At 35.9% G+C, this 25864-nt stretch overlaps 1 protein-coding gene across 2 annotated transcripts in view; it reads left to right on the top strand.

Annotated features, from left to right (window-relative positions):
• SLC12A2 (solute carrier family 12 member 2) overlaps window positions 1-25864 on the top strand; it is a 110246-nt gene that overhangs the window by 27613 nt on the left and 56769 nt on the right. For both annotated transcript variants that reach the window (XM_078451372.2, XM_078451368.2), the window contains exons 2-6: window positions 1309-1428; window positions 2752-2827; window positions 3126-3221; window positions 22542-22681; window positions 24414-24524. In XM_078451372.2, the coding sequence (XP_078307498.1) occupies window positions 1309-1428; window positions 2752-2827; window positions 3126-3221; window positions 22542-22681; window positions 24414-24524 (543 nt within the window). The remainder of the gene's footprint in view (window positions 1-1308; window positions 1429-2751; window positions 2828-3125; window positions 3222-22541; window positions 22682-24413; window positions 24525-25864) is intronic.

The raw sequence follows: 25864 nt of genomic DNA, 5'->3' as shown, positions 1-25864 counted from the left end.
TTTATTGTCATTAAAAAGCCTAGGTAAAATAATTTGAAAAAATATATTTAAAGAAATTATTGCATCTAACTTACAATGTTTCTTCTGTGGCTTCAAAACCTAAGAATTAGTAGTCATTCAACTAAATATGGAATGTAAGAGCTGATCCAGGTTGATCTTAAGAAATACAACACATTAAATGGAATTTAATGAGTTTACTTGCCTAATAGATACTGGTCAAGCAAAAAAGGAAAGTTAGGGTTATGACAGATTTTTCTCTCTGGTAACACAGCATCTGGTATAGTTCATTTCTGTGAAAAATATTTGTATTAGGAAATCACTAGAGAGTATGAACCACTGAAAATGGCTTAAAAAAGTATGGCAGGAAATCTGGATGACAAGTTTGAGGGTTATATGATAATTTAGTTGATTTTTCTCCATTTAAAGAATGAGATTAAAAACACAGCTGTATTTTGTTCCCTGCTGTTGACATACAGGTAAAGAAAAATTATGGGGATAGTGTCAGGGACATGATTCTAGACATAAAGCATTTTCCCTGCCCCAACACCTCCCTTCACCCTTCATGACCTATTTAATAACGTTGTTCCTGGTATGGAAATGTGTCATTTATCTTGGGTGTATTGGAACTGAACAAGAAAACTAAAGGAAGAGGGAGAGAGAGAGGGAAGTTAGAGAACAAAATATAAGAATAATACAATCAGACATGAAGGATAACCAGTTCATGTCTGAATCTGAGAAAAATTACAATGGAAAAAAAGCACTAAATGGTTGAATGCAGATGAAGAGTGAGTAAAGGCAGGAGTTAGGAATGAATCTTGGGAATCCGGCTATAACGGACTATAGGGGAAACCTGTTCATTGATGATGAGGAGTTTTAAATTGTTAATGTTGTAATTTCATTTGTAGGAAGGATGCCAACCAAATACTGTAAAGTTGTGGCCAGAGAAACAAGGTCTGAATTGACTTACTTAGCTAAGCCTATACTTAGCAAACAGTATTTGTTCTCCAGACACCACCAAAGTGTAATTAAAATTTGAAATGATTAAAATGGGTTTACTGTCATGATAAGATTTAAATTTTTTAAACACTCATTAATTAAGGTTTTCCTCTACTTTGTTGCTCTACCTTTTTTTTTTAAAGGTAAAATATGTGCTGTACATTTTTTTTCTTAGGTAAAATATGCAGACTCCCTTGATTCTTGGAAATCTGTATCCTCTTTAACATGAGTAAATGTACTTAGTGATATTTGTCTTTATCAGGTGATTGTGAACTTCAAATAATGAATAATTCACACTTCTTTTATAACCAGGAACCTTTTGAGGACGGCTTTGCCAATGGGGAAGAAAGTACTCCAACCAGAGATGCTGTGGTCACGTATGCTGCGGAAAGTAAAGGAGTTGTGAAGTTTGGCTGGATCAAGGGTGTATTAGTACGTACCTATAGACTTAATTTTAGAGTTACAACATTTCTTTTTATTAGAAAATCTTCCTAATATTCTTATCATTTCTTAAGAGAGCTTGTCTGTTACAGAAGACCATATTAATAACATGTACCTCTTTTTCTTGTATTAAATTCAGTAAAGGAAACAGGATATATGTATTAATGGAATCATACTATAGTTGATTTCCTCTAAATTATATTCTGTTACCTCTTATAAATCTCACATATTGTCATTTGTCAGAAATTAAGTATGAAATGATGAAATTGTTGGAAGCATCAGAATCAAGAAAGCTGAACGGGCAATAGAGCTGATAGATTGCTGCTTCCTTTTCTGCTATGCCATTATTTTCTCGAAGAGAAATGTATAAAAGTTAATGAGGAACAAAATAAAGGAGAAATTGTTTTCTTAAGTGTTGAGGTCACTTCACCAAATAGGTTTGAGTGACTTAGTTTCAGATTTGCTTCTGTTTTTCTGTGTTCACGTAGGCACTAAGGAACTGACTAGAGTAGACAGGTAAACTAAAAGGCCCTCCCATTTAGACTTTGGGGGTACTTAAGAGTTGTGTTGACATTTAGAAAAGAAGTCGAGGAGAAGTCCCACTTGTAGGAGTACTTTCATCACTTTTAATGGACAGAGTAAATGTGAAGTTCCAGGTAGTGCTCTTTGCCTATTCTTAAATGTTCATATTTTAGAAGACTATGTTCTATGTGTAAGCATAATAAATAAAAGTAAAAATAAATACAGGAAGCTCTGTCAAATAGTTGAGAATTTTAAAAGATGTGTGAGGACCACCTGGCTGGCTTAGTCAAAGGAATGTGCAGTTCTTGATCTTGGGGTGGTGAGTTTGAGCCCCACACTGGGTGTAGAGATTACTTAAAAATAAATATACTTTAAAAAATAAAACATGTGTGAACAATTGGCATTTTGTGTTGACAGATATTTTGTAATACCTGAATCTTCTGAAGGAATCAGGAAATATGTTGATAAAGAACAAGCAAAAATTATACCTAGTTGCTTTGATAAATGGGAACAGGAACTACTTTCTTAGGGTTGAAGTCTTAAAATACCCTTTTACTTTGTTCAGTTGCTTTTGCTGCTGTGTGTGTGTTATATTATTTTTAAATTAGCTTACATTTTAGCTCTCAGTAAATTCTTTTAAAAATAATATAAAGAAAAGGATAAGAGATTTAAAGTGATTTTCTATATAGTTCTAAATGTATGTTATCCTCCTTTTGGCTAGTTTAACATTTACTGATGTACTATGTTTGATCACTTTGCTTCATCTGTAACTTGGCTTCTTTTCTTTTCTAGGTACGTTGTATGTTGAACATTTGGGGTGTGATGCTCTTCATTAGGTTGTCGTGGATTGTGGGTCAAGCTGGAATAGGTAAGCGAAGTTCCATACTGCTTGATTCACTTGAGAATGAGTAAGCAGAGTAGCTGTGTGCTCATCTAGCCTGGGAACCTCCTAAAATTCAAACAATTAGAAATTATTGTACACTGTTTTTTCTTTGTGTCAGATTGTTGTCTTAATGTTCCTTTTTTTATAATTTTGGTTTGATTTTTCTAAAATGGGGTAAAAATAAGGTAATTGTTTACTATAACGTAAATTAGGTTTATTAACCTTTTCTAGATATAGCAAGTTGAAATAAGTATTTCTCAGCCTCTTTTCTTTTCCCCTCAAGGTCTGTCGGTTGTTGTAATTATAATGGCCACTGTTGTGACAACTATCACAGGATTGTCTACATCAGCAATAGCTACTAATGGATTTGTCCGAGGAGGTAAATTCAGTCTTCTCACATCATTGTTACGAGATTACTGTTACTAATAAAGTGAGGTTTAAATTTTTAAATTATTTTTTACCTTTCAAAAAGCAACATAGGTCTGTATAGGTGAGGAATGATACTGAGCACTTTCAAACTAGTGTATTTAAATATAAAATTTTATTTCAGCCTATACAAAAACATGTATGTGTCCAGTTACTTAGGATGCTCAATGTATTTTGTAGCAAGAATGGAGCTTCTAACCGATTTCTTCTCAGTTGGGTTGCCCCTTATTGCCTCCTCCCAGATTTCAGCCCTTAGATGAGTGGCATGCATCCAGTATTTGTTTAGCATTCTATAGGTGTAACCTCATTCTTCCCATTTAGGGGAACTTTGACAGAGTTGTTTTCCCATGACCTGACAGCTGGTCTATTACGCCCAGAACTCGGAATCCACACTATCAAGTCTTGGTCTCTTCTTTGGGTGCCCTGAGGCCTCTTTCGTTGGAGTCCACAAGATCTGCCTTGTGAGATTTTACCTCGCCCCCCCGACTCCTGCCAAGGGAGAGAACCCAAGAGATCAGGGGAATGGCTTTGGGACCTCTTGGAACAAGAAGAGAAGAATTCCATTTTCCAAATCAGAACCCGTCATTTAGCTGGAATGAGGAGATCCCTAGAGAAAGGGGAGAACATGGACTTTAGCAGCTCCTGTAAAGTTGTCAGAGTGGATCGACTGACAAGAGGATCAACCTGTACCATCTGCCTCACCTATTTTACAGATCAGTTTGACATTATGTGTACACAATTTCTGTTTTATCTGCATCAGCTATTTAGAGAACTACATTGAGCCTTTCATTCTTCCTCATCGTCTTCCTATTTCTTACTTACCAGAATATCCAAATCACTGTGGCCCTGGGGGAAGCTAGTAGCAATATGATTATGGCCGTGCTGAGCATGCATGACTGTTGGCTGAAGTTTTATATGTACATGAGTCTACACTGAGCCATATTGTGGTGTAAGGTATGGATTTGTCCAAAAGTGTTTCGTCAGGCTACAGTGAGACTTTCTTTTTGGCTTCTTGCGTACTCGGTGCCCCATGCTTTTTTTATTTCCGCTACTTCCATTCTGGGCAATAGAAGTGAAAGGAGAAACGAATGCGGTGTTATGTACTTGTGGGGACCAGCAAGTCACCAAAGAACTTGTCCCTATCTTCAGGCTTTCCAGTCTAGGTTGTAAGCCTCAATGGGGGCACTGGGGCATGAAGCCGTTAGCAGCATGAATCCCACAGACTGTTATTCTCCATGTGAACACAGACTTAGGGGAAGCATAGATTCTCCTACATCGTGACTGAAAAGCCATTTCATCTTTTGATACTGCCAGTAGTTTTTATATATATATCCATGAATGCACGTACTTTAGAGACTTTGACCACAGACTTTGAAACTTTGCTAGAAGGCATTCAGTTTTCACTTGTTGGTGACTTTGGAAATTTGGCTGATCCTTGACAGAATATAAAAAAGTTGTTTCATCACCTGCAGTGAAAGTTTCGTGGAGTTTTTTTTTCAATGACTGTAAGCCCCTTCTGTCACCTCTATCTACTTCATGGACTTGGACAGCCGTAATGGGATTTATTTATGTTCCACAAAGTAGATACAAGTCTAAATCTGGCGAGAATATATTGCATCCTATAGTCATGATTCTAAGTTGAATATATTGTTGTGATTCACACGTTTTATTCCAAAAGTCCCTGTCGCTTACTTCTTTGCATAAAAATTCCCTGTAGCAAATGACCAGCCCAGTAGCAGTGAGCACCCCTAGTGCCTATGTTGTGTATTTTCATTCAGAGGAACCAGGGGACCTTAGAGAAACAATTGATTTCCAGATCTGGGCAGGAAATGTACTATAAGAGCCTAGCCATCTTTTCACATTGCAAAGTAGAGAGGTAACAAAGGTGCTTGGTTTCAGGTCAAAAGGACCCAGGAGCCAACTTGAAGAAGCTAACACTGACCTAAGTTTGGATAATTTGAACAGCAGTACTACTACTAATAACTGTTTTGAATGAAGATATAATAGATGATAAAATCCTTAGGTTCACAGACACCACAAAAAAGATCTTTTCATTTTTTTTACCTTTGAAGAATGCTAGGGAACTAACTTATTAGCAAAATTGATAAATAAATACAAAGAATCTCCTGTTGAGTCAAGCTTTCATGAATGAAAGTGTCCTTACCTAAACTCAGTGTAAGCAAGAAATTGATGAGATTTGTTCTCTGATAATTCTATGTGATAAGCGAAGAAGGAAAGAAAATTAAAATGTTCCAACTTTGTAAGCCCTTGACTCAATAGAAGTATCTAAACCATTGTTTTCTGAGAAATTGAATCTGAACTATGTCATTGCCTGTAGCTCCAGGAAGCATTTTATATAATACGCAAGGGAGACAGGAACTTAGACACTATAGAATGACTAGATCAAATTCCAGACTGGGAATGTCTCTGGAACAAGAATCCCCCCCCCCCCCTTTTTTTAAGTAATGTGTACACCCAACATGGGGTTCAAACTCCCAACGCTGACATCAAGAGTCACACGTTCCACCGACTGAGCCAGTCAGGCACCCAGGAATCCTTATCTGACATAATTTTCTAAGGAGAAAAAGAGGGAGAGAGGGTTTAAAACTCATGTATAGGTATGAGTTTGTTTGCCATTTGTAACTGTAAACTACTTTGTCTTTTAGTGGGTTGGGACCAAGAGTGCCAAGTTTGGATCTCCTCTAGCCCCATCACAGGATTAATTTTCACTTCCTCTCTTAAAAGGGCTACATAGGGAAGAGAGGAATGGAGCTAGAAGTGTCCATAGGGTCAGGGTGCTGAAGGCTTAGATATCTAATGGAGAAATGGAAGGATATCATGGGAATAGTGATGTTTTGAGGCCCATCTCAATTTTCTATGATTGATTATTAAGGGAATTAACAAGGAAATATTTTACTGAAAAGTTGTGGTTGCTCTCTATAGTGGTTTTAATTTGGAGAGACTCCTTTTGAACTTGCCTAGTTATCTTATTAATATAAAGAACTACTTGAGGTAGTGTTCAACAGTTTATCTTGATTCTTAACTTATACACTGATTTATATTTTATTAATATTGAATAATATTTTATTCTTGGTTTCTAGGGTATGTTTCCAGCTGTGTGGCAGTATGTGAAATGTATACTTTTCCTATGTGCTTTTTGCCATAGGAGAGGTTTAAGTTTACCAAGTAACCTTAACATTGGCTTTAACAGTACATTTTGGAGATTAAACAGATACCAATTTATAAAAGTGTAGTTTTTTTTAAATATGAAATAACTGCTAACTTATAAACAAATATAATGTCCAGTTATGAAGTCTAGGATAAAAATAATATAACAACGTTCAGGGTTTCTTTAAAAAAAAAAGAGTCAAAACTTAAAAAATATAAGATGCTTAGTTTGGGGCTTGATTAGATTTTAGTAATGATGTTTGGATAATCATTACAACTACTAGCAGGTGAGAGCATCATCCCCTCAGTTCTCTCCCTGCACAGAATAAGACAAGCAGTGCTGAGTAACTTCAGCACATCTTTACCTTCATCTCTGGCATAGTCCTTAGCCCAACAGACACATACATTGTACAGATAGTCAGGAGCCAGGGCTCTTTACTGTGCCACAAATCGTGTCCGTGTTGAGACCTGGGTTTTACAGAATCGACCTGCGTCATGTTCAACGAGTTCCGCAACCCAGATGGTGCTGGCCAGCGGCTGCTTTCACTGAGATCTGCATTTTCTAGATGTCACAGGCCAAAGTTCTTCCATCCACAAATAATTAGTCTGTGAATATGAACTCGTTTATGACATAGAGGGCAAGCAGAGGCAGCCTTTTATAACATGAAAGTGTAAATACTAGTTGTTCATTGTATTGTGTTATATGACCTGAGGGTTAAGTTGAAAACAGAGATTAGTACAGTTTCAAATAAAAATCCAGGTTACACCAAATTCAGAGGAGTAGTTCTGAACATGTAAAATCAACATAAATGACCAAGATGAAATTTTATGTTACTTGTATTTCAGTCACTCAACAGGTAATTGTTGAGCTCTTGGTGACAGGCACTGGGTTTGTAACCATCACTGTCAGACAAGATCCTATTTTCTTGGAGCTGTGTTCAGATAATAGTGGCAATTATTTTTTGAAACATAACTGCTGGGCATGATAACATGCTTTTGACCTACATTATCAGATTTAATGCATCACAGTTGTTAGTCCCATGTATAATTTGTATGGATGAAGAGAGCGAAAATGAAACACACTAATTTTTTCAACAAATTTAAATGTTATGCAGATTTTACTGATGAATCTTTAAGTTTCTGCAGTATGTCAGGATTGTCTTTATATACTTCTGTTTCATTTTGCTGAAATGAAACCTTCTGTATATAGGTAAAACTAAATATTGGAAGTAATCGTAACATTTTTCACATGGATTCTAAGTGACAGAAAGTGCTTTCTGTATTAGTAAAATCAGATTATCATTGATTGGCAATTTTTTGTTTAGTCTATTATGTAACTATTCATTCCTGTCATCACCAAGCAATGAGTTGTAACTTAGAAATAAGCTCCATAGTTCTTTCCTTTTATTGCTAATTTCTTTCAAATTACAGCTTTCCAGATCAGTGAAATGCTTGAAGAAGCTGTAAAAGGCAGTTCTGTAACAGTTGTACTATGAGGTTTTATTAGACTTCAACATAACATTGTGTTTTCAGTTTAGTAAAAACATGACTTAACAAACCACAAGTGGCTCAAATGTGAATCTGGCAAGTAGTTGTAAATAATTTTTCATTTGGGTTTTCTCTTTGACTTACTTAGTGGCATTTCAATTTTGCCAGTCTTTAATGATTAAAAATACTTGAATTTCATTCTGAAATTGTCTACTGCAGAATTAGGGCTCTATGTCTTGACTCTTCAAGTTTAATATTTAAAGTGATCAGTTACAGTGGTAATATAGCACTCAGTCCTAGTCAGAAGATTCCGTGTTGGTTCACACATCTTTCTCTACTTGACTTAATAATGACAACAGAATACAGCAAATTTGACCAGTGTTAACAGGCACACAAAGTATTGTGTATTGGTAAACCAGGGTATTAGAATGTATTTCCTAGAACAGTAACCAAAATGGATATTGGATCCTTTTGGGTCCATTATTGCCCCATTGTATTATCAAAATCGTTCCTCAGAATGTTAACACAAGGTGGCTTTGGATAAACTGATTGGTCAGTATACAGAAGTATGTGATTTATTGCTGTAAAATTCTGGTGTGTTTTCTAAACATATTAGATGAATTTTGAACAGTAAATGTTAAATAGTTTACTTTCTCATTCCTAAGTTTATTACTTTTTCGTTATTTTGACCTTTTGATTTGTCTCTTCCTCAGTACATCAACAAAACCTTTATTTTATGAAATTTCCACAGATACAGTAGAGTATATAGATGATTCATATTATATATATTGATCATTTCATCCACGGTAAACAAAGGATGTTTGGTCACAAACTTCATTTTCGTCTGTTTGGTGGCTAACAACTTTCTGGAGATTTTTATTAGTTAGAAATTTTGAACCTTTTTTTTTTTTTTTTTTTTTTTGAGGGTACTTGACCCACTGACCCACAATGTTACATAGTTCTAGATACACAACTTAGTGATTTGACAAGTTGTTACATTATAATATTTTCACAGGGGTAACTACCATCTGTGTCATTACATCGCTATTACAATATATTGAGTATTGTGCTGTGCCTTTTATTCCCATTCTGACTTACTCCTTCCATAATCGGAAGCTTGTATCTTCCTCTCCTCTTCACCCACTTTGCCCAACTCCCCATCTGCCTTCCCTCTGGCAACCATCAGTTTGTTACCAGTATTTATAGGTCTGAATTCTGCTTTTTGTTTGTTTATTCATCTGGAGTTTAGGTAGGGTTTTGTTTTTTGGTTTTTGGTTTTTTTTTTGGTTATTTTAGATTCCACTTAGTGTAATCATGGTTTTTTTGTGTTTGTCAGTGTAACTTAGATCACATAGTGTAATCCTGCCTAGGTCCATGTATGTTGTCTCAAATGACACAATCTCATTCTTATTTATGGCTGTGTAATGTTCCATTATGTATACATACCACATTCTCCTTGTCCATTCGTCTATTGATGGCCGGTTAGGTTCCTTCAATATTAATTCAATGTAATTCCTGTCAAAATCTAATGGCATTTTTCACAGAAATGGGAAAAATTACCATGGAACCATAAAATACCCTGAAGAGTCCAACAGTCTTGAGAGAAAAAAAAGCTGGAGGCATCACATTTCCAGATTTCAAACTATATTTCAAAGCTGTAGTAATCAAAATGGTATTGTAGCGACATAAAATGGTACATAGACCTGTGGAATAGAATTGAGAGCCCAGAAATAAACTTATGCGTATAGAGTCATGTAGTATTTGACAAGGGAGCTAAGAATACTCAGTGCAAAAACAGTAGGCTCTTAAATGGGAACTGAATATTCACATGCAAAAGAAATTGGAACTGTATCTTAAATCACTCATAAAAATTAACTCAAAATGGATTTAGGACTTAAATTTAAGACCTAAAACCATGAAATTCCTAGAAGAAAGTATAGGGAAAAAGCCCCTTAACATTTGTCTTGCTAGTGATGTTTTGGATACAACAGGAAAAGCACAAGAACAAAAGCAAAAATCAACAAAATGACAAAAGCAAACATCAAACAAAAAGCAACAACTTCTGAACTGCACAAGAAACAATCAGCAAAATGAAAAGACAACCTACAGGATGGGAGAAAATATTTGCAAATCATGTATCTGATAAGGGGTTAATATCCAAAATAGAGAAAGAACTTACATAGTTCAATAGCAACAAACCAAACAATCTGATTTTAAAATGGCAAGGCGCCCCAGTGGCTCATTCGGTTAAGTGTCTGACTTCGGCTTAGGTCATGATCTTGCAGTTTGTGGTTTGAGCCCTGTGTCGGGCTCTGTGCTGACAGCTCAGAACCTGGGTTCTGTGTCTCCCTCTCTCTCTGACCCTCCCCTGCTCACTCTGTCTCTCCCCAAAATACATAAATATTAAAAAAATAATAAAAACTAAAAATGGGCAAAGTACCTGAACAGACGTTTCTCCAAAGAAGACAACAAGTTGATGAAAAGGAGCTCAACATCACTAATAATCAGGGAAATGCAAATCAAAACCACAATGAATTATCACCTCACACCTGTTAGAATGGTTACTTTCAAAAAGACAAGAGACCGTAAGTGCTGGTGAGGATGTAGAGAAAAGGGAACCCGTTGCACTGTTGGCAGTGAAAATTGGTATGGCCACTGTGGAAAGCAGGATGGAGGTTCCTCAGAAAATAGAACTACCATATCATCCAGCAGTCCCACTTCCTTGATATTTATTCAGAGGAAGTGAAATTACTATTTGTTAGAGATGTTGCCATTCTTGTGTTCATTGCAGCATTATTCACAATAGCTAAGCCTTGGGAACAACCTAAGTGTTCATCAGTGAATGAATGCATGAAAAAAATAACACACATTCTCACACACACAACGGAGTATTATCTAGATTTAAAAGGAGACGTTGCCATTTGCAACAACATAGATGAACCTTGAGGGCATTATGCCAAGTGAAATAAGTTAGAAAAAGCAAATACTGTATAATCTCACTCATATGTGGAATCTAAAAAAGCCAAACTCCTAGAAACAGATTGTAGAAAAGTTGCTACCAGGGGTTGATGAGCAAAGGAAGTGATGAGGAAGTTGGTCAGACTTAAAGTTACAAGCAGAGTAAGTTCTGAGGATCTAACATACAACATGCAGACTATAATTAGTATTGTATACTCGAAAGTTCCTGAGAGTAGATCTTGAATGTTCTTACCATAAAACAACAGCACAAATGGAAATTCTGTGGGGTAAAGAATATATTAACCTTATGCTGGTAAACATTTTGCAATATGTATGTGTATCAGCACGTTACATTATGTGTCTTTTTAATGGTTTATTTTTTTGGAGAGAGTGTGAGCAGGGGAAGGGAGAGGGAGGGAATCCGCAGCACACTCTGCACTGTCTGCACAGAGCCTGACGTGGGCTCGATCCCACACACAACCTGTGAGATCATGACCTGAGCTGAAATGAAGACTGCGATGCTTAACTGACTGAGCCACCCAGGCGCCCCCATCACGTTGTGTATCTTATACGATGTTATATGTTAGTTATATCTCAGTAAATCTGGAAAATAATTAATTGACCCTACATGTGTCGGTCTGTTTCTGGACTCTCTCCTGGTACATTGTCTGCAGATTTGCCCTTAATCTAACACCACACTATCTTGGTACTGTGGTTTATAGTAATGCCTGAAGTTGGGCGTTATAGCTCCTTCTACTTTGCCCTTTTTCAAAATTGTCTTGGCTATTCTAGTTCTCTTGCCTTTCCATATATATTTTAGAATTATCTTGTCAATTTTTGAAAACTGTCTTGCTGGAATTTAGATGAACTTGGGTTCAGTGTAGAGATCAGCTTGGGGAGAATTAACAACTGTTAGGGCTCTCTTTTCACAAATATGCTTTATCTCTCTCTAGTTCTTAAAGTTTTAGTACACAGATTTTGAGGATATTTTTTAGTATTTCCTGGTTTTTGTGCTATTGTAAGATTTAGTTTCTTACTGTTTCTTGCTGGTATATGGAAATATGATGGATTTCTGTATATTTACCTTGTAATACTTTTGTAGTTGGGGTGTCCAGAGAAACAGAACCAATAAGGTGTGTTTGTGACAGTGTGTGTCTAGAAAGACGTATTTGAAGGACTTGATTCACGTAATAATGGAGGCTGGGAAATCTAAGACCTGCAGGGTAGGTCAGCAGTCTGGAGACCCAGAGACAAGGTGTTCTCAGTTGATGTCTGAAGGCTGTCTCCTGCAGAATTCCCTCTTGCTATGGAGAGGTTTGTTTTTGTTCCATTCAGGCCTTCAGCTGATGGAATGAGACCCACCCACGTTATGGTGGGCAAACTGCTTTATTTACATTCCACCAATTAAATGTAAATCTCCTCTAAAAACACCCTCACACAGGGCTGCCTCGTAGCTCAGTTGGTTAAGCATCTCACTCTTGGTTTGGCTTAGGTCGTGATCTCACAGTTGGTGAGGTCAAGCCCCGTATCTGGCTCCATGTTGACTGACTAGATCCTGCTTGGGATTCTCTCCCCCTCTCTGCCCCTCCCCGGCTCACACTGTCTTTCTGCCTCAAAATAAATAAACTTTAAAAACAATAATGAAATAAAAATACCCTCACAGAAACGTTCAGAATATAATGTTTGATCTCATGTCTGGGCACCAGGGCTAGGCAAGTTGATACATAAAATTAACCCATCACAGTGTCACCTTGTTAAATTAGCTTTTATTTTAACTGAGTCCATTACCCTTCAAATTTTATATGGGATTGTTTTTCTACCTCATAGTTGAATTAGTTTGTATTTTACATCGAATTACTTTGAAGCTCCTCTTTGAAAGCAGTTCATTTTAATAGAAAACTTGGGTCAAAATTTGATTTTGTTCAGTCTTACTCGTACCTGAGGCACTGAGGATGATCATTTGTTGACTGATATTTTAACATCATTTTGGACAATAAGATTTCTTGTGCAGTTTTTATCCAAGGAAGAGCACTAGTTACAACAAAAGAAAGTGTAATAGTTCAGAAGAAATTAACTGGACTTGGACAGGTTTGTTGGTGTTTCTAAATATTAAAATACCTTTCACATTAATGAACAACATTTAGTCCCTGCTAGCAGGTAAGAAGAGTCATATAGTGCTAAACTGAGCCATGTGTAGTTTTTATTTTCTTAGAGTTTGAGATGTAATGACAATACAGTACTGAAGAAGTTTAGATCTTACAACATAATGAGTGGTCTTACATGGTATTGTGAATTAGTTGCCACAATAAGTTTAGTTAACATCTATCATCTCGTACAGATAGAAGGGATAAAGAAGAAAAACATGTTATTTCCCTTGTGATGAGAACTTCTAAGAGCCATGTGTGGTTTAAGAAATGTCTGTTTTGTGGCATAATTGGTAGTCAGACATCCAGAGTATGTGTTCAAAAGATAGTTAAGTACTGCTCCTCCCTTCCTGCCTGTAGTTTTGTGGGGTTTTTTGTCTCTGTGTACTTTAGTTTTGAAGGTTCTATATAATTCGTGTTGAATTCATTTGTTCTGAATGTTCGTAATAGTTTCATAATAGCTGTACCTGATAATTCCACTTTCTACAAAGATGGATTAGTAAATGTGGTCCTAATCAAAAATTGCTCCTTACCATGCACATGCACATGCACATTGGTTAATTATGGGTTTTTCATTTTTATGTTTCGTATCAGCAAAAGCTAAGGTAATCGTTGATTAATGCGTTACGACAAAAATTGGCAAGATACTTTACTGGGAAGTGAGGTATCAAATCCAATGACTCCTGTTTAAAAAAAGAAACAGGATAAGGTCGGTTTCTTGTAAAATGTTGGATACTTTGCAAAAACCTTTGTTACCCATTTATCATTCATGAAATTTTTTATTTCAGGTAAAAGCCGAGGAAAAGATTTTTAGTGTTTTGCCTAAGTTTAAAGTACAATTGTAATAGAGCTTTGTTTTTTTCCATGGAGTTTTGAATTAATTCTTAATAGTAATAGGCAGTCTTTTAGTGTTGATTTTACTTGTGGGACGAAATAGCAGATCACTTTGGTCTTTTCATTGCTTTACCAGTCACCTATTATACTCAATGACCTCTCTGAATCTCTGTGTACTTCTGTAAAATGAGGGGTTTGGCTTAATGACCTGTGAGGTGCCTTATAGTACTAGGATTCTGTGAGCTTACACTTCAGCAACCACAGAAGTGAATGGAGAGGAGGGAGGGTGCTAGGTGGTGATGAAAAATTTGGGTCACCAGTCTGTCCATTCATTTTGCAGGTGTTCTGTGCTCATCCTGAATTAGGGTTGGGTTCTTTGTTTTTTACAGAAAGATATATAGATGAATTTAAGTGCCTTTTAAAAACAACTTTAACACATGGTTCATCTTAAAGGTAACTTTTGACTCCTTTTGTTGTAATCAGTGAGCTGATGAACTTGCTTGGGATCCATTTAATCTCTCGAAGTCTAACATGCGCGAAGATTTTTTGCTATATCATTTTGACTAGGGTATACTTTTTAAGTTTTAAAATGATGGTTGTTGAAAGTAGATTTACAGTTTATTAGAACAATATTATTGAAGTAAAATTCACATGTAGTGAAATGTAGATTTCAGGTTTACAGTTCTGTGAGTTTTGGTAAGTATATAAACCTAGCTCAATCAGAATACAAAGTATTTTTATCATACTGGAAACTTCCTTTATAATCATTCCCTCACCTCTAGCCCAGGGTGGGCTTTTATTACCTAAAAGGTACTCTTTTTGTGTCATACCTCAATATAATATTTTTAGAATTCATCCATGTCATTCTATATGTTAGTAGTTTGCTGTAGTGTAGTATTTTACTACATACATTTTACTGTATATTACTTTGGTTTATGACTGTACATTTGTAGTAACAATAATTTGTTTATTTAGTACTTATTGTTGGACATTTGGGTTATTTTTGGTGTGAGGCTATTATGAATAAGCTTGACAAGAATATTCTTAGACAAGTCTGTGTCGATGTCTATGTTTTTATTCATGTTGGGAGATTATGAGTGGATTTGTTGATTCATGGGGTATTTATATGTCTCATTTATAAGAAATTGCCAAATAGTTTTCCAAAGTGGTTTTACCATTTTATACTACCGTCAATATATGAGACTTAATAGTTTTCCATGTTACTGCCAACACTTGTTATGTATTTTTAACTATAGCTATTCTTGTAGATAATTAATTATGGTAAGTATCTTTTCATGTGCTTATGACCACTTGTATATCTTCTTTTGTAATGTATTCAAATCTTTTGCCAATATTTAAATTGTGTTATCTTTTTTTATTTGTAGGAGTTTCTAAATATATTCTGAATACAAGTGATTTGTCTAACATCTGTATTATGGGTTTCCCTCCCAGTTTTTGACTTGACTCTACATTTTTATAATTTTTTTAATGCTATGTTTCAGAGTGTAGAAGTTTACTATTTTGATGAAATCCAGATTTTTGTGTTTTCGTGTACGGCTTTTATCTACTGGCCTGAAATCTTTTGCTTATCCCAAGGTCTTAAAGATATTCTTCTTTGTTTTATCTAGAATCTTTATAGTAGCTTAGGTTTTGACTATTAGTAGTATCAAAGGAACTTTTTAATATTAGCACAACAGAGGTTGTGGTTTTCTCCTCTTGCTACCCAACTGTGTACGTATCCACTTGTTCCTGCACCATTTTTTGAAACGACCTATCTTTTCTCTGTTGAATTTATTTTTGTGCCATTGTTGAAAAATTTATTGTGTTTTTGTCTAGACTATATGCTATTTCATTGATAAGTTTTGTTTCTCCTATTATGCTAGTTAGTATTGATTGCTTAGCTTTATAATTTCAGAGACTTCGAAATTTGTTTTTCTTTTTTAAGATTGTTTTGGCTCTTTTAGGTCGTTTGCATTTTTACATAAATTTTTGAGTTAGGTGTTTTCTGCTAAATAGTAAAAAAATAAAATAAAATAAAATCTTAGTGGGGCTTTGGGATTTCAGCCTTAAAAATATTTTGGGGGGTGCCTGGGTGGCTCGTTTGGTTAAGCATCTGACTCTTGGGTTTGGCTCAAGTCATGATCTCCTACTCTGTGACCTCGTTGTTTGTGACACCCAAACCTTCATCCGGCTCTGCACTGACATCACAGAGCCTGCTTGGGATTTTCTTTCTGCCCCTCTCTGTATGCCTTTCTCACTCTGTCTCTCAAAATAAACTTAAAAATCTTTAAAAAAATCTTTTTGGAGGGCACCTGGGTGGCTCAGCCAGTTAAGTGTCCGACTTCGGCTTAGGTCATGATCTCGTGATTTCTGAGTTCAAGCCCTGCGTCGGGCTCTGTGCTGACAGCTCAGAGCCTGGAACCTGCTTCAGATTCTGTGTCTCTCAATGTCTCAGCCTCTCCCCTGCTCATGCTCTGTGTCTCTCTCTCAATAATAAATAAACATTAAAAAAAAATTTTTTTTTTATCTTTTTGGGAAGAATGGTTATGTTAAAAGTATTGAATCTTACAGTTTATGAAACTGGTATATCCATATATTTCGATCTGTTGTTTCTGATAGCGTTGTTTTGTATATTTCTGTATAGATGTCTAGCATATACATTATTAACTTTGTCCTTACATGTTTCATGTCCTTTGTGTCAAACGGTATTTGTAAATTTTATTTTCCATTTTTTTTTGTTTCTTACATATAGAAATAAAATAGATTTGTTGTATTTTAGTCCCACTAGTCTGTGATCTGGCTAAACATAAACAGACGTATCATCAGTTAATAGACATGGCTTACACTTTGTCTTTACAATTTTTAGGATTTTTTTCTTTCTTTTGTTGAATTAGCTAGGAGTTCCACTACAGTGTTTAATTGAAGTGGTGAGAATAGATATCATTACCTTGTTCTCAGTCTTAAATGGAATGAGTGCAGTATATCACAACTAAGAAGTTGTTAGTGGGGTTTTTGAAGATGTCATTTGTCAGATTGAGGAAGTTCTATTTCTAAATTGCTGAGAATATTTGTTCATGGTTGGATATTGAATTTTGCCATGTATTTCCTACATCTTCTGAAATGGTTATATGGTTTTCTTCCATTATTCTATTACTATCACAAATTATATAGTTTTTTGAATCTCTCTCTTTTTTTTTTTTTTTTTTCTTGAAAGAGTGCGAGCAGGGGAGAGGCAGAGGGAGACAGAAGGAGAATCTTAAGCAGGCTCCATACTTAGAATGGAGCCCCGCATACAGCTCAATCTCATGACTGTGAGACTATGACCTGAGGCACAATAAGGAGTTGGAGACTCAACCTATTGAGCCACCCAGGCACCCCAGAATGTGTAATTTTTAACAAAGCAAATTTATTTTTTTATTTTTATTTTTTTTAACATATGAAATTTATTGTCAAATTGGTTTCCATACAACACCCAGTGCTCATCCCAAAAGGTGCCCTCCTCAGTACCCATCACCCACCCTCCCCTCCCTCCCACCCCCCATCAACCCTCAGTTTGTTCTCAGTTTTTAACAGTCTCTTATGCTTTGGCTCTCTCCCACTCTAACCTCTTTTTTTTTTTTTTTTTCCTTCCCCTCCCCCATGGGTTTCTGTTATGTTTCTCAGGATCCACATAAGAGTGAAACCATATGGTATCTGTCTTTCTCTGTATGGCTTATTTCACTTAGCATCACACTCTCCAGTTCCATCCACGTTGCTACAAAAGGCCGTATTTCATTCTTTCTCATTGCCAAGTAGTATTCCATTGTGTATATAAACCACAATTTCTTTATCCATTCATCAGTTGATGGACATTTAGGCTCTTTCCATAATTTGGCTATTGTTGAGAGTGCTGCTATAAACATTGGGGTACAAGTGCCCCTATGCATCAGTACTCCTGTATCCCTTGGATAAATTCCTAGCAGTGCTATTGCTGGGTCATAGGGTAGGTCTATTTTTAATTTTCTGAGGAACCTCCACACTGCTTTCCAGAGCGGCTGCACCAATTTGCATTCCCACCAACAGTGCAAGAGGGTTCCCGTTTCTCCACATCCTCTCCAGCATCTATAGTCTCCTGATTTGTTCATTTTGGCCACTCTGACTGGAGTGAGGTGATATCTGAGTGTGGTTTTGATTTGTATTTCCCTGATAAGGAGCGACGTTGAACATCTTTTCATGTGCCTGTTGGCCATCTGGGTGTCTTCTTTAGAGAAGTGTCTATTCATGTTTTCTGCCCATTTCTTCACTGGGTTATTTGTTTTTTGGGTGTGGAGTTTGGTGAGCTCTTTATAGATTTTGGATACTAGCCCTTTGTCCGATATGTCATTTGCAAATATCTTTTCCCATTCCGTTGGTTGCCTTTTAGTTTTGTTGGTTGTTTCCTTTGCTGTGCAGAAGATTTTATCTTCATAAGGTCCCAGTAATTCACTTTTGCTTTTAATTCCCTTGCCTTTGGAGATGTGTCAAGTAAGAGATTGCTACGGCTGAGGTCAGAGAGGTCTTTTCCTGCTTTCTCCTCGAGGGTTTTCATGGTTTCCTGTCTCACATTCAGGTCCTTTACCCATTTTGAGTTTATTTTTGTGAATGGTGTGAGAAAGTGGTCTAGTTTCAACCTTCTGCATGTTGCTGTCCAGTTCTCCCAGCACCATTTGTTAAATACACTGTCTTTTTTCCATTGGATGTTCTTTCCTGCTTTGTCAAAGATTAGTTGACCATACGTTTGTGGGTCTAGTTCTGGGGTTTCTATTCTATTCCATTGGTCTATGTGTCTGTTTTTGTGCCAATACCATGCTGTCTTGATGATGACAGCTTTGTAGTAGAGGCTAAAGTCTGGGATTGTGATGCCTCCTGCTTTGGTCTTCTTCTTCAAAATTACTTTGGCTATTCGGGGCCTTTTGTGGTTCCATATGAATTTTAGGATTGCTTGTTCTAGTTTCGAGAAGAATGCTGGTGCAATTTTGATTGGGATTGCATTGAATGTGTAGATAGCTTTGGGTAGTATTGACATTTTGACAATATTTATTCTTCCAATCCATGAGCAGGGAATGTCTTTCCATTTCTTTATATCTTCTTCAATTACCTGCATAAGCTTTCTATAGTTTTCAGCATACAGATCTTTTACATCTTTGGTTAGATTTATTCCTAGGTATTTTATGCTTCTTGGTGCAATTGTGAATGGGATCAGTTTCTTTATTTGTCTTTCTGTTGCTTCATTGTTAGTGTATAAGAATGCAACTGATTTCTGTACATTGATTTTGTATCCTGCAACTTTGCTGAATTCATGTATCAGTTCTAGCAGACTTTTGGTGGAGTCTATCGGATTTTCCATGTATAATATCATGTCATCTGTGAAAAGCGAAAGCTTGACTTCATCTTGGCCAATTTTGATGCCTTTGATTTCCTTTTGTTGTCTGATTGCTGATGCTAGAACTTCCAGCACTATGTTAAACAACAGCGGTGAGAGTGGGCATCCCTGTCATGTTCCTGATCTCAGGGAAAAAGCTCTCAGTTTTTCCCCGTTGAGGATGATGTTAGCTGTGGGCTTTTCATAAATGACTTTTATGATGTTTAAGTATGTTCCTTCTATCCCGACTTTCTCAAGGGTTTTTATTAAGAAAGGGTGCTGGATTTTGTCAAAGGCCTTTTCTGCATCGATTGACAGGATCATATGGTTCTTCTCTTTTTTTTTGTTAATGTGATGTATACGTTGATTGATTTGTGAATGTTGAACCAGCCCTGCATCCCAGGAATGAATTCCACTTGATCATGATGAATAATTCTTTTTATATGCCGTTGAATTCGATTTGCTAGTATCTTATTGAGAATTTTTGCATCCATATTCATCAGGGATATTGGCCTGTAGTTCTCTTTTGTTACTGGGTCTCTGTCTGGTTTAGGAATCAGAGTAATACTGGCTTCATAGAATGAGTCTGGAAGTTTTCCTTCCCTTTCTATTTCTTGGAATAGCTTGAGAAGGATAGGTATTATCTCTGCTTTAAACGTCTGGTAGAACTCCCCTGGGAAGCCATCTGGTCCTGGACTTTATTTGTTGGGAGATTTTTGATAACCGATTCAATTTCTTCGCTGGTTATGGGTCTGTTCAAGCTTTCTATTTCCTCCTGATTGAGTTTTGGAAGAGTGTGGGTGTTTAGGAATTTGTCCATTTCTTCCAGGTTGTCCAATTTGTTGGCATATAATTTTTCATAGTATTCCCTGATAATTGTTTGTATCTCTGAGGGATTGGTTGTAATAATTCCATTTTCATTCATGATTTTATCTATTTGGGTCATCTCCCTTTTCTTTTTGAGAAGCCTGGCTAGAGCTTTGTCAATTTTGTTTATTTTTTCAAAAAACCAACTCTTGGTTTCGTTGATCTGCTCTACAGTTTTTTTAGATTCTATATTGTTTATTTTTGTAACAAAGCAATTTTAAATTGAAGATAAATACGTACTTTATGCCAATTAGTAAAATACCAGGCTGAGAGTAGTAGGTCTTTAATACTATCTTTTGATGCTAATGAAAAAAAAAAAAAAAAGGAAAACAGCTTTTAAAACTGGTTTCCTCTAGGAAGCAAGAGTGGAAGTGAAAGAAATGGGGCAGAGAACATTTACATCAGGAGTAAAAGTATAAGGAGAACAGCAGCTGCTCTTTTATTTTCTATTATCCATTTGCTCTTATATTCTTGGAAAAAATGCAAATGTTTTAAAAATTAACAAAACTGGTATGAAACTTTAAGGTTTACACATCTTAATTTGTAAAAGATAAAATACAGTTCTGGAATGTCAGAATTTGCCTACCTTTATTCATCATTCCTGAGGTGAATTTCCCCTTCTCATTGTTCCCACATACTGAATGCACCTGAAGATACATATTTTTTCTTCTTAGTAATAGAAAGACTTGAAATCATAACTGTAAAGCATATGATGGATGAATTCTTTGCTTTTACAGGTCCTGTTGGTTATGTTTCTCATTTTAAAATTTATATTGTCAGCTGTTGAAACCCATGAGTCATTGTTGATTTCAGTTAACCTTTCATGGTGACTTAATTTTCTCATTTATGAAATCAGGATAAATAATATGTAATTCATTGTTGGTATTGGCATTAAACAAAAATAGTTTAAATCAATTTTGAGAACATATGTTAAATATAGGCTTGATAATTAGAGTATTCTAGGAATTTTCCTGTGATTAATTAGATTATGATTTAGTCTTACACTACGATCTTTATTTGACATAAAAAACTGTCCTTATATAAGTCCATTAGAACTTTTTTAGTGTTCAAAAATATTTCTGGGAGATTTTTAAGTAATTTCATCTGATTAAAAACCATAAAACCAGGAGCACCTGGGTGGCTCAGTCGGGTAAGCATACAGCTTTGGCTCAGGTCATGATTTCACAGTTCACGGGTTCGAGCCCCATGTCGGGCTCTGTGCTAACAGCTCAGAGCTTGGAGCCTGCTTCAGATTCTGTGTCTCCGTCTCTCTCTACCCCTCCCCTGCTTGCTCTCTGTCTCTCTCAAAATAAACATTTTAAAAAATTAAAAAATAAACATGAGTTAAAAAATACATAAGACCAATCAATACATAGGATTAGGTTGTTGTTTTTTTCCCCAAGATTTCCAAGGTGGTGGAAATGATTAATTGGTAAAATAAGTAACTAAGGAAGTTTGGGGTGGATGGATTTAAAGTGTAGAATATTTTTTTTGAGAGAATTGATAGAATTAACTATAAGACCTATTATAGGTATGTCCAAAATGAAGTTTGTGTATTTAGTACTTTATTAAACTATAGGATTTTTTGTTGTATTTGTCTTCATTATACTAGAAGAACAGGAGAAATGTTCAACTATTAAAAGGCATTTCATTATACGGTCTTATGAACTAAACAGTTCATTAGTATCTAAGAGAAAATGTATATAACTTCATGTAACTTCATTATTATTAAAACTAAGTTTGATAATTACCTAGAGGCCATAAATAAATTAGAATTTTAGAAGAATTCTTAGAGCTAAGCGTTAGATTGACTCAAAATCATAATACTGGTTAATATTTAGGTTAGAAAAACACTTGCTTCATGATAGTTCATTTAATGTCCTTGTTGACTATTGCATTTAGGCTGGATTGATTAAAATATAAACTGTATCTATTTAGGAGACCACCATATGCTTCGCAGTTTCTTGTGAAATTTTCTTATGAAGTTTGCTTAGTCTTAATATTCACATTACCAACAAATTCCCATATTAATTTAAGTAACTGAAATAATCTCAACTGTGATTTTGAAAGTTACATTAACATTAAAAGCACTACTTAGAAAACCATCAGGAGATGATCTTGGTATCTGTGAATCTGAGCAGAAGGCTGTTGCCCGTTTTAGTCTAAGCTTTAGAAGAGAAAATAAGGATTTAAATAGCTGGATGATTTTATATTTGATACAGGCAGAATTCTCTGGATGTTGAGAACTGTTAATGAATGAAGTGGGTTGTTAAGAATTCTTTTGTTTCTTCCTGAAAATATGCTCACCCACTTGCTCGTTAATTTAACTGCTGTGCTTACGGGAGGCATGTGCTTTCTGAATTCTTGTGAAATTAAAAGGATTGTTTGACATTTAAAATCCTAACTTTACTACTTTTTTTGTTCTTTCTTTTAGGAGGAGCATATTATTTAATATCTAGAAGTCTAGGGCCAGAATTTGGTGGCGCAATTGGCCTGATCTTCGCTTTTGCCAATGCTGTTGCAGTTGCTATGTATGTGGTTGGATTTGCAGAAACTGTGGTGGAGCTGCTTAAGGTAATTTCCCCTTTTAGACGTTGGTTTCCCAAATGTTTATTGAGGGGGTTATGTACCACTCCCCATGTTAGATCCTAGGAAAGCTGTCATGGACGCAAAATACGTCCTTCAAGAAGTTTAGTGTGGAAGATAGACAAAGAAAATAATGACAATACGATGTCACAAGTGGGTAGTTGTAGGAGACCTTGGCAACACAAAGGGTAATCACTTAACCTATGTCCAGGAAAGGAGGTAGCACAGGAGTGTAAGGAAGAGTTTTCCAGGGATGGGAGTCTAGGTGTTAGCAGGCGGGTCAGAGGAATGGGGCATCGTATGAAGGGAATAGGGAAGAAAAGGAAACAAAGGCCTGGAAGAGTATGGTTTGTTTAAAAAACAAAACAAAACAAAACAAAAACCCTGTAAATATTTCTTTATGACTAGAGCCTAAAGATTTAAAACTAAAGAGAGGAAAAAAAGGGTCAAATCAGGAAAGGTATTGTTTGCTGTTAAATTGTGGTCTTAATCTTGATCAGAGTTAGGGGCTGGGATGTGATCAGATTGGTGCCTAAAGAAACCCCTGGCCCTCGAGTAGAGAATGGATCTGAGGGATCACAGGTGGAGAGGGAGACCATTTAGAAGATTGTAGCTATCCTGGGAGAGGGATGCTGGCATACGTTCAAACAGTGACCAGTGAGGCTGGAGAAGTGTAGTGAACTGGAAAGATTTTAAATGTTGAATGAGTGGACTTGATGATTATTGGGCTTATGGGAAATTAGAGAAAGGGAAAGGATTTTCAGGTTTATATACAGATTTCTCAGTTGGTGATTCAAATGGAGGATAATGGCCTTCCCTTCGAAATAGCAACACAGGGCAGTTTAATTTGGGATGTCTAATTTGAGGAACCTGAGTTACATCCCAGTAGAGCTGGCCAGGAAGTAGTTGATAATACTGCTCTGGAGTTTAGGAGAGCATTTGTTTAAAAAGGCATTGGGATGTGTGTAGTTAAAGCAATACAAGCAAAATAGAATTTGACATATTTAAATGAGAAGAACCTTGAGAGATACCTGTAGTTGTTCATGTTAGGTTAGGTTGTAACTCTTCTTCTGCAGTAATATGCAGTACAGTAGGAAGTGTAAAATCTGAGGAGGACTGAGACTTACATTGGCATTGACCTTCTTTGTATAGGCCAAAGGGATGGAGAAAAGCAAGGGCTATACGAAAGCAAGCAATGTAACTATTATGAATTCCTGTTTTTACATTATTTGTTAGCATGTTTTCAATGTCATTGAAATTAAACCACAAACATTTTTACTTGTAGAGTGGAAAGAGTGTGATTTTGGGCAAAAATGTATTCATTTCTTAGACAGTATAAAAGACCATTTTCAAAAGCATGACTTGGCTAATCACAGTGAATACAAAATATATTTCTTGAAAAAATCCTGTTGGTACTGCTTTGACATACTATGATTTTTATTTGCTTGTTACCAATTTCATTTTTGATTTATTGAATCTGTATTAAATACAGCATTATTAATTTGATCATATTTTTGATATCTTGAGATAATTGTATGATACCTCAATAGTACATAGTTATTTATTCCTTTTCCTTAGGCCTCCCTATTCATTCCATAGTCATTTATCTAACTTTTTCATGTAAGGTGTTGTCATGTCTCTGAAATGTTTCAAAAAAGAATTAAATAGTTTACTTCAGTAACTAATATTGTTCATTACATTGATAATTCTCTTCTTCTAGGAACATTCCATACTTATGATAGATGAAATCAATGATATCCGAATTATTGGAGCCATTACAGTGGTGATCCTTCTAGGTATCTCGGTAGCTGGAATGGAGTGGGAAGCAAAAGTAAGCAATGACATCATTGGAATATCTGTACATATTTAATATGTCAACTTTTAGAACTTATTAGGGACCACTGTTAAGTGTGGTAATATACTTAGATTTTGAAGATTCCTTAAGTGGCCATTTTCAGAGAAATTCATGTATCAGGTTATCTTCTATCTGACAAGGTAAGGAATATTTGGAGATAACAGTCATTCCAGCATCCACTTAAACCCAGTACTTTCTAACTTTTGACTTCCTACCTTCCATCCCTTCCCCTAATCTTAATTTACATTCTTTAGAATCACTCTGGTCAGTATGTTAGGAGCCCAAATTAAACTCTTGGCTTTGTAATTATTTAAAAGTTCAACTTCGAAAATTAACACAGGGGCAATAAACTTCAAACTAGTGCCCATAGAGATCAGAAAAGTTAATCTTGTTCCTTGCGATTGAACTCTCAGAAATCCCAACTACCTAAGCCAAGGGCACTGTTACTGGGAAGAATTGGTGAAGTCACATGTTAACATGTAGGCAGGGCATCTGGAATTATTTCTGTACCTTTGAGAAAATATTCCTCAGCACAACTCTATTCTCCTGACTAATGCACATCCACACAGATGCTGCTGAGGATCTCTAAGTCCTTTTAGGTTTCTTCTTGTTTCCTTTTTTAAGTCATGTAAGATCACACATCTGTGCTATATATGAGCCATGATAATGTTACCAGATCAAAAATTAGGAAAACTGTAAAGAATAAGGGTTATTTTCTTAAATCATTAGTATAAAATTAAATCATTTACTTACACATTTAACCAGTTGACTTTACTGAAAATAATAGAATTTCGTACTACCTGACATGATTCTCATTCAAGCAGTTTTTCTTACCACAGACGACACAGGTTTTCTGGAGTATCTGCTCCACTTTATTGGGAGGTTAAGAGTGGAGGAGGAAAGGTGAGGGTAGGGGGCAAAATAGTAAACAGAGTCAAATGTATAAAATTGCAGTTCTAAAATAAATGTCATAGGGATGTCATGTACTGCATGGTGACTATAGTTAACTCTACTGCATATTTGAAAGTTGCTTTTTTAAGAGAGTATATCTTAAAAGTTCTCATCACAGGAAAAGACAAATTTTTAACTCTGGCCATGGATATTAACTAGACTTATTCTGGTCATTTCACAATTTATGTGTATAAATACTGAATCATTGCATGGTACCCAGGAAACTAAAACATTGTTACACATCAGTTAGGCCTCACAAAAACAAAACAAAAAGAGTGCAGGAGGAGGGGTTGTTCTCATAGATTGTTCCCCCAGACCCATTGCTACTTAGATCCTCCTCCTGGATATTGTCTTCTTTCTGTACT

This window comes from Panthera onca, chromosome A1 (genome assembly GCF_046562875.1).
Source record: "Panthera onca isolate mPanOnc1 chromosome A1, mPanOnc1 haplotype 2, whole genome shotgun sequence".
Classification (NCBI taxonomy): Eukaryota; Metazoa; Chordata; class Mammalia; order Carnivora; family Felidae; genus Panthera; species Panthera onca.
Note: the sequence above shows the minus strand (reverse complement) of the source record. Positions and strands in the feature narration are given on the sequence as shown.